We start from the raw sequence: 11,753 nt of genomic DNA, 5'->3' as shown, positions 1-11,753 counted from the left end.
CCTCTGCCTACACCCCTAGCTGGCTGCGCGGGCTGCGGAACATCTGGTGCCTGTACCACGGCACGAGAACCCTGATGCTGAGAGCTGCTCGGTGCTCGAGGGCAAAACCTGGCAATGTGGCCCATCTCACCACAAGTGTAATAAGCCCTCGGCTGCTGAGACTGCTGGCCCTGGCGACCTGAATGACCACCCCGAAAACTCTGAAGCGGCGGTGCACTGATAGGAGCAGGTGGTGCACTGTAGGACTGCTGATCGGAATACTGCATCTGGGGACCACGGCCACCTGAAGCTCCGTGAGAAACCTGAAGTGCTGACTGATAAGGCCTAGGAGGATGGCCTCTACCATATGAATCTCTGCCTCTAGACGAGGCACCACTGAATCTGCCTGACTGACGGGGTCTCTTATCTGCTCTATGACCACCCCCTCTGTGATAATACCATCTCAACCCTCCGGGACACATTGGCCGCCTCCTGGAAGGATATCTCACTCCCAGCCTCCCTAGCCATCTGAAGACGAATCGGCTGGATAAGACCGTAAATAAACCTCCTAACCCTCTCTCTCTCGGTGGGAAGTATGATAAGAGCATGACGAGCCAACTCAATGAACCTGGTCTCGTACTAGGTGACAGTCATGGATCCCTGCTGAAGGCGCTCGAACTGCCTCCGATAGGCCTCTCGCTGTGTAATAGGGAGAAACTTCTCCAGAAATAGCTGTGTGAACTGCTCCCAGGTCAAGGCTGGGGATCCTGCTGGTCTAGCTAAGCAATAATCCCTCCACCATGTCTTGGCGGATCTAGACAAGCGAAATGTAGCAAAATCAACCCCATTGGACTCAACAATACCCATGTTCCGAAGAACCTCGTGGCAACTATCCAGATAATCCTGGGGATCCTCAGTAGATGCACCGCTGAATGTAGAATTGAAGAGCTTGGTGAACCTGTCCGGTCTCCACAAAGCATCAGCGGACATAGCTGCTCCATCACCGGCCTGGGCTACCACGCCCGGCTGAGCTGCTCCAACTGGCTGAACTGCTGGAGTCTGAGTCTGGGGAGCTACCTGCTCCGGAGTACGAGTAGTAGGAGTCTGTACTCCTCCTCCAGCCTGAGAAGTGGCTGGTGCTACAGGAAGCAAGCCTGCACGGGTGACACTCTCCATGAGGCCCATCAATCGGACCAAAGCGTCCTGAAGAACTGGGGTAGCAATAAACCCCTCTGGGACCTGAGCTGGGCCCATCGGAACTGCTGGGGCCGGAACCTCCTCGTCAAAATCAACCTGAGGCTCCGCCACTAGTGCTGCTGCTCGGGCTGAGCTCTGCCCCTACCTCGGCCTCTAGCACGGCCTCGGCCTCGCCCTCTGCCCCTTGTGGGAGCTGCTGCTGGGGGCTCGGGCTGCTGAGCGGTTGATGAGGAATTCAATTAGCTTTGAGAAACCAAACCGCACGACAAGAAAGAACAAATGTGAAACTTTGTCTAACTCTGTTAGTATAATAAATACATATAATATTTAATATTCAATATAATAAATTTTTTATACTATTAGTATATATAAATTAAATTAGTTTTACCATTGTCAATATTTAATATTCAATATAAATTAAATTATCACTAGTCACTATTCACCACTAAAGGTCCCACTCCACCCTGCATCCCATTCCAGACTCTCCATTTTTGTCTACACATTCAGCATTATTTTCAGACGACCAACGACTAATATTGCTAAAGTTTTTATATAAGGGGAAATATCAGAAATAACCTGATTTATATTTGCTAATTAAAAATTAACTATGTTTCAAAAGTAATCGAAATTTAGTCACTTTTTTATGTAAAAATAAAATCTTAACAAAAACCCCCTTAGAATACGGAATAATTCCAGCATAATATGCTGGAGTTCGAGTTTTTTTACTTATGAGATTTCAGCATAATATGCTGGAATTTCATAATATGTTGGAGTTCCAACATAATATGCTAGAAGTTTATATGCAAGAGCTCTATTATCACGACCCGGATTTCCCACCCTCGGGAGTCGTGATGGCATCTACTCGTAGAAGCTAGGCAAGCCACGATCTTAGAAAGCATTAACTCTTTTTGTTTTTTAATTCCTTTTTAACCAATTAAATTACCGGAAATAGACAAATAAATTTACAGCGGAACATGAAATTAGCGGAAGTCATAAATAAAATATAAAACCAAAACATCCTGAAGACCAACACGTGCCTCTAACAAGAACCTGGTGTCACAATATCCGCGGACTGTCTAGGATTACTACAAATAAGTGTTTGAAAGAAAAGAACATAGTCTGTCTCGAGTACAAATGAGAACAGAACATAAAAATTGAAAGAAGAGACGCCGGGCCTGCGAACGCCAGCAGGGCTACCTCGGAGTCTCGGACTGAAGGATAGCTCCCAATCTACTGCTGATGACCAAATGCTACTCCGGGACCTGGATCTGCAAAAGAGCACAGAGTGTAGTATCAGCACAACCGACCTCATGTGCTAGTAAGTGCCTAGCCTAACCCCGGCGAAGTAGTGACGAGGCTAGACCAGACTACCACATAAACCTGTGCAATTATATAATGTACAGCGAAAACAAAGCAGAAATAAACAAGTAAGGATGGGAGGGGAAAACATGTTGCGGGGAGATAACAGTTCCGAATAAAGCATCAAGTAAGGAAAGGAACAACATAACTACAATGCCAACAAGAAGCAGAAATCAAATAAGTGCACGGCATCACCCTTCGTGCTTTTACTCTTGTCCTCACCAAGCAATAATATAATGAAAACGTGCACGGCATCACCCTTCGTGCTTTTACTCTATTTCCTCACCAAAACAATTAGAATAATAAAATGTGCATGGCATCACCCTTCGTGCTTTTACTCTCTTTCCTCACATATAATCAATAAAATGGGCACGGAATGGTATATTGTGCGGCACGGCATTACCCTTCGTGCTTTACACTCTTTCCTCACAATAGCAAACAATGCACGGCATCACCCTTCGTGCTTTAACACTCTTCCACACCCAAACAACAATCACAAACAAGGGCAAGGGAAATAAACAAGAATAAATAGGAATCCCGGCAAGGGAACAACAATTAAACAATTAAATCCCGGCAAGGGAACAACAATGAAATAACTAAATTCCGGCAAGGGAACATTCCAATAACTCTTTCTCTATCTTTCAATTTTACTCCATAACTCGTTTTACCACTTGAGCTAATGCTCCAAAGGGTTCGATCATCTCATATACTTTCACAATTCATAATATAACTCGAGCCAATGCTCCAAGATGTTCAAAGGACTCAATTCCTTCCACAAACTTTTCACAACAACTAGAAATCATCACCAAGGCATGAAGAATACAATGGAATCAAGATATTCACAATATAAAGACTCACGGTCATGCTAGACACCAACAAATAGATATTCGTCACCATGCCTATACGTCGTACACGACTAATACCACATAGAAAATAGGACTCCACTCCTAATCCCTCAAGCTAAGGTTAGACCAAACACTTACCTCGATGTCTTGAACACAACTCAAGTCTCAATTATAGCTTAACCCCTCGATTCCACCGCCAATTCGCTCATATCTAATCACAAATTACTTAATTACATCAATAAACACTAAATGAATCAACCCCAATGCATGAAAATGAGTTTTTCAAAGTTTTACCCAAAAAGTCAATAATCGCCCCCGGGCCCACGTGGTCAAAACCCGAGGTTCGAACCAAAACCCGATTACCCATTCCCCCACGAACCCAAATATATAATTTGTTTTGAAATCGAACCTCAAATCGAGGTCCAAATCTCCAATTTTTGAAAAACCTAGGTTCTACCCAAAACACACAATTTCCCCCATGAAAATCTTTGATTTTAGGTTGAAATCATGTTAAAAGATGTTAATGATTGAAAGAAATGAGTAAAAACTAACTTACAATTGATTTGGAAGAAGACTTGTTCTTGGAAAATCACCTAAGTGTGTTTGGGTTTGAGAAAATACGAAAAATGAAGCTCAAAATCGTTTAAGTGTAAAAATTGCAGGTCTCAGTTATGGGAAATGCGAAGAGGGGTTCGCAATCCTCTGCAGATGTGGGAAATGCGAAACATGCAAACCCTTCATAATTTCCCAGCTTTCGCATTTGCGAAGCTGTAGTCGCAATTGCGACTTCGCATTTGCGAAAAGGCAGCTCGCATTTGCGAGGAAGAGTGGCCTGGGCTGGCTTCGCATTTGCGATCCAGCCTTCGCATTTGCAAGCTCGCAATTGCTAGCCAGGCTTCGCAAGGCCTGAACACACCAGCAAATTTTTAAGTTCAAAATGCACCCCGTGGCCTATCCAAAACTCACCCGAGCCCTCGGGGCTCCAAACCAAATATACACACAACCTCAAAAATATCCTACGGACTTATTCGTGCGATCAAATCGCCAAAATAACATCATAAACATTGAATTAAACCTCAAAATTCATGAATTCTTTCAAACTTCATTAAACATCAAATTTTCCAATTTAGGTCCGAATCACGTCAAACGACGTCCGTTTTCAACCAAATTTCACAGGAAGGACTTAAAACATATATAAGATCTGTACCGGGCGCCGGAACCAAAATATGGGCCCGATACCATCGCTTTCTAATCAGATTTCATTTCCAACTTCCTTAAACAATTTCAAAAAACAATATTACCAAAAAATTCATTTCTCGGGCTTGGGACCTCGGAATTCGATTCCGGGCATACGCTCAAGTCCCATATTTTCCTACGTACCCTCCGGGACCGTCAAATTACGGGTCCGGATCCGTTTACCCAAAACGTTGACCAAGGTCAAATTTATTCATTTTAACATCAAAACTTAGCATTTTTCACAGAATTTCATATTTAAGCTTTCCGGCTATGCGCCCGGACTGCGCAAGCAAATCGAGGCGACTCTAAATGAGGTTTTCAAGGCCTCGGAGATACAGAATTCAATTAAAAACAGGTGATGACCCTTTGGGTCGTCACATCTATAATCCAACATATTATGCTGGAACTTTCCATGTTTCAACTAGGGTATCTTTGTCCAGATTTTATCTCCGCATAAAATAATGGCTATTTTTTAGTGATTTTGTAAATACTGGCTATTTTTTATTTACCAATCCAAAAATTGACTAGCCCATGCTATTTTGACTTTATACTGGAATTTAATTCAAGTCTGTATAATGCATAACGTATGCATGATTTTCGTAATGGAATAGAGAGTACTAGTCCCTTTAAGTACAGTTGATAACGTTAAAACGATACAGAATGGAAAAGTCACTAATTTATTTTCTTTGACTCGTTTAAAACATAATTAAATAAATAAAAACTGAATTTTTCTAACAATTTTAATTTCTATCTGATATGATCAAGCACTTCAATATAGTATTGGAGCGCATTGAACCTAGTTTTGAATTCGTTATCGATTAACAAAAAGATGTCACATCTTTGACGTACATGAAAAGAATCAGATCCGCACACCAAAAACATGACGAATCTAATTAATGTTTAAATTTAATGTTGAGCAATTTTGCTCCTATATCATAATTCTTGGTAGCTTTAATTTCCATCGAGTAATAGTAGCACTAACACTTGGTATTCCTTTCTAAAGTAAGTTTACAGTTGTATATCATAAAGAATTACTAGTACAAGTTTAGCAAAATGTGATACAATAACAATAACAAGAATAACAAATTCAGTATAATCTCATAAGCAGATCTGAGGAAAGTACTGTGTATTCAAATCTTATTCCTACTTTGAAAAGGTAAAAAAATTATTTCCATTAGACCGTCGACTCGAGAAAAGATGAAAAGAGTGATTATTAGTAACTATGGTCACTAAAATATTTTTGAAACTCGTTCATTATATATTATGATTCAAATATTGATTAATTCTTTTTATCACTATGACTTTGCTGCCTATTGGAACTTGCTAGATAAATCATAAAGTAAGGCAGCCAAAGTTGTACTTGGAACTCTAGCTTACCGAGTGTGGTGATAGGTTTTTATTAAGCCACGTTGCACTTAAAGTCTCATGCAAAAAGACAGACAAATGTGTGGTTCAAAAATGTATGTGTTTATTTTTCTCCTCCCTTTTTTTGTTCATTTTCCTCTATTATTCTGTCAAGTTGGACAAATTGAGATTATTCTTTTCATAATCCTTGCTGGAACAAAATTATTCTTGCAACATCTAATGCATGTGTTTTTAATTTTATAAAACTCAAGTTCTCCGTAGAGATTCTAGTCGAGAGTAGTGGTGGTGTCAGGAATTTCTCAATGGGTGTTCAAACTTGAAAAAAGTAAAAAAATCTCCAATAAGGAGTGTTCAATATATATTATATACCTCTAAAACCAAATATTTTACATATATATACAACGTAATTTTCCGACGAAAGGGTGGTCGATTGACTACCCTAACCAGAGTGTAGCTTTGCCCCTGGTTGAGAGGGTTCTCAACGCGAAGGTTGCAATTTTAGCAAAATTAAATGTTATAATTCATATTTATCTTTTGTTGGTTAGTTGCTAGTTTAATAATGTTCATCCTTCTTAATATATGTTAAAATAATACTATTAAATTGTAGAAATAAAACTTTAAAACAGACAATATTCAAAAAAAAAAAAAATTGCATACAAAGTACACATTTAATTTATTCTTCCTCATACGATTAATTTACTTTATAATAAAAGCACCAAAGGACTTCGATATAATCCTGCATATTCACTCAATAAATATGAAACAGCTTAAATTTCATCTTCTTTTTTATATATATGTAAAATTCAAACTATCACTCCCAAGTAAAAAGAAATTTTAGAGGAGGTTTAATTATAAGCATTTTCATGTGACATGCTATATAGATATGGGTTCGTTTGACGTTCTGAACTTTTAATTAGATCTGAATCTATCTATATAAAATATTGAAATTGCTGAAAATATTGAACTATGCACCCCGAACTCAAATAAAGTGATTGGTCCAGTGGTTGGAACCCCTGAACCTGTAGAATTAAAATTATGAATCCGCTTATGTACTTATGTAGTTTATGAAATCACTGGGTACAAAATCAACCCCACAAACTGTACTATGATATTATTGAACTGAAAGGAATTCCTTTGGTTAATTGGTTTCTCAGATATGAAACTGACTTTATTGTACTAATTTTTTTTTTGATAAGTCACTGTCGTCGAACTCGTGTTTTAGGGATGAAGATTAATTAGCGTTAACGACAATTGACATGGGTCTTCCTAAACTTAACCGATATAGCCGTTCATTCAGCCGTTTAAAATAAAAATAGTCGACAGATGTATAATATATGCATAATTCATATATAATATGTGTATAATCATACATAATCAGTGTGTAAACTATGTATACCGATTACGAAAAGTAAAAAGTGAATCCAACTAGCTATTTGTGTAAAGTCCGTACTTAGTGTATCTTAAAGTTATGGAATCATCCGTAACTTTAGCCCAAACCATATATGTGTTAAAAAAAATCTCTATATAAGTGCAAATAATAGATTTCAAATAGGATGGAGTAAAATTTCTCGGTTCGAATCCACAAAGGTTAAAATTTTGAATCCGCCTCAGCTTATTACTAAATGCAGTCGCGGGAATAGGATACCGGTGTTTACTTTAGTGAGATATTTTTTTTGGATGGGGTATGTAAACAGAAGACCCATGACCTTATCTTAATACTATAGCGCCCACTCTCTTTCCTTATTTCCACTTGGTTTTAAGTTTAGTGTCTTTTTGTATTGAGCCAACCAATCCTCACTAGCCTTTGCCTTTGCCTTTGCTTTGCTTTAGCAGTGAATAGAAGTTAGGGAGAGTTCAGTACTGTGACAATATTAGTTGAGTCTGCTAAATATTTTATTTTCCACAAATAAAGGAGAATATCATTCCTTTAATTCCTTATCATTAAGGTATGTTATTAGTTTACTGTCTTACTAATAATATGGCTATGCATTAATCTACATTTTGCAGTTCTATATTTCATCTTTAACTATATTTGCAGAAGTAAGGGAAAAACATGAAAGTAGCAGTAGTTGGGGCAGGAATAAGTGGATTGGTCTCTGCATATGAATTGGCAAAAGCTGGTGTTAAAGTTGTGGTTTATGAAAAGGAAGATTATCTCGGCGGCCATGCCAAGACTGTTACTGTCAATGGCGTTGATCTTGACCTTGGCTTTATGGTCTTCAATCGGGTACGTACATTTCCTAAGTACAAATATAACATATATGGATGTGGTTCTTGATGATCAACATATGTAAAAGGTGAGGTTTCTAGATTTTTTCTATTTATGTACATAGGAGACAATGGCAAAACTGTTACCGTGTGACCTATAGGTCATGAGTTCGAACCGTGGAAGCAGTCATTATTGTTTGCATTAGGATAGGCTGTCTACGTCGCACTCTTAGGGGTGGCGGCCCGGTCTCGACCCACTGTGTGAATACTGGATGCTTTGTCGTAAGCCTTGGAGCAACGATAAAGTTGGGTGACGAGCTCGAGCTGTGGAAGCATCCACTAATAATGCTTGAATTAGGATAGGCTGTCTATATCACACCCTTATGGGTATGGCCCTTCTCCCAACCCTACGTAATGCACGGTGCTTTATGCACCGGAATGCCTTTTTTTTTTTTTAACATAGGAGACAAGATAAGCATGGTCTATACTCTTTAGCTCTTTATGACAAATAGAGAAAATAAATAAGAGATATTTAGCTCCTTTTGTTTAATAAAATCTCGAACGATCTACATTTATCATAATTGTTCACAAGGATATAAAGTGCAAAGGGAGGATTCTGCTATTTAAGGAAGCTGCTTATTTTCCCAACACTAAGCTTTATAATGTGGTGGTAACCCCAGTTACTTGTCACGTATAATTTTGATGATTTAATCCTATTTAAATTACTCTATTTATCTAATGGTAAATTTTGTAAAAAATCTACAATGTACAATATGTAAATACGTGTAATTGTCATTTATATAGCAAAATAAAATAATGTAAAAGAAACCGAGCGACCGCGAACCTTAATCCAACAAAATAATTATTAGTCCAACATCTTTATAAGCCTTTGGAAGCTCAGAATATGTTCACTAGCATTTGGTGAAGAAGAGATTTATGATGTTAAAACGATTACAGATTAAATCATGAAATTACAGAATTTAGTTCTTAAAAATAGGTTTAAGAGACGTTTATTTTTAGTTGGTTCAAAACTTACCACGCGTTCTCTTGTGCGTCGTTCATGAGCTTCATGTGTGGGGGTGGGGTGGAGGTGGGGTGAGTGGGGTGGGGGGCTTATCTTGTCTTTCGAAATGGACATGCAGTTCGACTCTTTTTTTAGTTTACTTTTAGCTAAGGGCGTACATATGTCGGGTTGGTTTGAATTTTTTAATTATCAAATCAAATCAATTGTTTCGGATTTTTAAATTTATAAACCAAACCAAACCAACAAAAGTCGGGTTTTTCAATCACGGTTTTTCTCGGATTTTTCGATTTTCTCGGGTTTTTCAAGTTTTTTTCCGACAAAATCTTCATAGCATAAAATTTATAATTTGTGCTCTAATATTTCTTAGGTCCTAGTAGGATAAAACTATATAACATATTACCCAATAAAATAATACAAAATAATATGAGATGAGTCATAATTGTACTAAAATACTCAACAATTCGCATATGATAAATATTGCTAATTAATAAGCCATAATAAAAATACACATAATCTAAAAGTTCTAAGTCATGTTAAAATAAGTACGACTAATAAGTACTAAGTATTAATTACATGACTAGATAACATTAAATGTGAGTTATGCATTTTCACTATCCAAATCAATCCGAAACTAAAAATTAAATATCCAATACTATTGTCATTTCTAGTATTGAATTGAATTTTTTTTGTTAACATTAGTATTGATTTGATTTTGCGTTGGACTTTATTTGAGTACTAACTTTTATGGGCTATAAAACATATTTGACCATTCAAAAGTTCTAAGTCTAAGCTTATAATAATACTTTAAAAGAGAAACTGTTAAAGAGTTTAAATTATATTTATAAATTACATTACAATAATTATTTTTATGTATAAAATATTTTTAAAACGTTTATACATGTAATGCCGGGTTGGTTTGGTTTCGGTTTGACTTTTTTTAGTTAAAACTAAACCAAACCAATTATGATCGGATTTTTTTTTCTAACATCAAACCAAATCAACCCAAACCATAGTCGGATTTTTTTTTCGATTTGACTCGGATTATCGGTTTGGTGCGGTCTGTCAGTTTCCTTTGTACACCCCTGCATTTAGCCATGTGCTGCTGTCAATAGCAGAAGTGAAATTTTTATTATGGGAATCAAAAATAAAAAAAAAAACACAGGAACAATTAAGGGAATTCAATATCTAATATATATACATAAAAAAAATTAAACTCATATAGACAGAGTAATTTTCGACGAAGAGAGTTTGACTGAACCCCATTTTATCCACTTAGCTACGCCCCTGACTGCAGTTATGTGCCTAATACTAGTATATTCAGAAAATAGCATTTTGACACCTACAAGTTACCTCTTTGTTGTCTTTGAGAATAAAAGAGAATTTTTGGATGTGTTTACCTAAACAAGTAAATTTAAAAACGATTAAAGATTCCAAACGATCGTTAACCAAATCAATCTGAAATGTATAACAACGAAATCTCTTTCATACTTTGTAGAACAACTTTATCTTTATCAGAATTGAAAATTATATTTTTATACTTCAAAATATTTTAACATACTGAAAGGAACAGGAGAAGATACCAACTAATTTTCATGTGGTTGGAAAGTAAATTTAGGCCCAATGAGTAGTCTAACGATAATAATAAAACAAAATGCCACTAGATACTTGTCGGACCGTATGGCTGTTCTCGTTTGTCACATTATTTTGTATTCTTCAATTTATTTAGTATCATTTAACTTGGACAGAAAACTTTTAAAAATTTTAAAAATAAAGTTCTGATAGATAAGCTTAGTAGGCGTTTGGCCATAGGTACTAAAAAAATTTGAAACAGAATTTTTGAAGTTTAGTTAAAAAATTGTATTTGAAAGTTGAGGTTATATTTGGACAAGTATTTTACTTTGAAAAGAATTAAAATTTTATGAGTGGGGAAAAAAAATATTCTGGAAAACCTGAAAAAAGGGTAACATTTTTTTGTTTTTGACTAACTCATTTCCGAGAAACTTCAAAAACTTAAAAAAAATTATGGACAAATACGTTTTTGAAAGGAAAAAAAAAAGGTAAATGTGTATGGCCAAACGCCTCCTTAATGTGTGAAACATCAAAATTACCTTTCTAGTGGAATTCATACAAGTCATGTCAACTCCTAAAAGAGCATCTTATTAAAGACAAAAGTGAAAAGTAATCCTTTATAGAAACTATCTAGAAGTTAGAACGGACGAAAAAAAATATGTTAAACAATTTAAGGCAGAAGAAGTACAAATGTACAATACAAATAAGAGGTGGAGCCCGGGGTTCAGGATTTTAGTATTTCTAAGTTACTAAATTTTAAATTAATAATAATAATTTTTATATTTTTTATCGATTTCATTAGACAAAATATGAAATTTGACCAAAATTATTATTGAAAATGGATATTGAGAGAAATAGGGAAAAGAAATAGCAGACTTATCGCTAAATAACGTTAAAACTACCATAGTGAAGGTCTCGAACGTGACAAATTGCCTATGCAACAGCCAACAGCACATAAATTCTAGTGCGGA

The 11,753-nt window shown here is 36.5% G+C and overlaps 1 protein-coding gene across 4 annotated transcripts in view; it reads left to right on the top strand.

Annotated features, from left to right (window-relative positions):
• Positions 1-7,581: 7,581 nt before the first annotated feature.
• LOC109209481 overlaps positions 7,582-11,753 on the top strand; it is a 16,261-nt gene continuing 12,089 nt past the window's right edge. For 2 of the 4 annotated variants that reach the window (XR_002065359.1, XR_002065358.1), the window contains exons 1-2: positions 7,582-7,927; positions 8,020-8,208. Coding sequence is in view for 1 of the 4 variants with exons in the window: in XM_019372752.1 (XP_019228297.1) it covers positions 8,035-8,208 (174 nt within the window). In the remaining 3 variants the exon portion in view is untranslated. Of the gene's footprint in view, positions 7,928-8,019; positions 8,209-11,628 lie in introns of those variants that run through there. The other 2 variants (XM_019372752.1, XR_002065360.1) reach the window with 2 other exon arrangements.

Source organism: Nicotiana attenuata, unplaced genomic scaffold, assembly GCF_001879085.1.
Source record: "Nicotiana attenuata strain UT unplaced genomic scaffold, NIATTr2, whole genome shotgun sequence".
Lineage (NCBI taxonomy): Eukaryota > Viridiplantae > Streptophyta > Magnoliopsida > Solanales > Solanaceae > Nicotiana > Nicotiana attenuata.
This window is presented reverse-complemented; position numbering and strand designations above follow the sequence as displayed.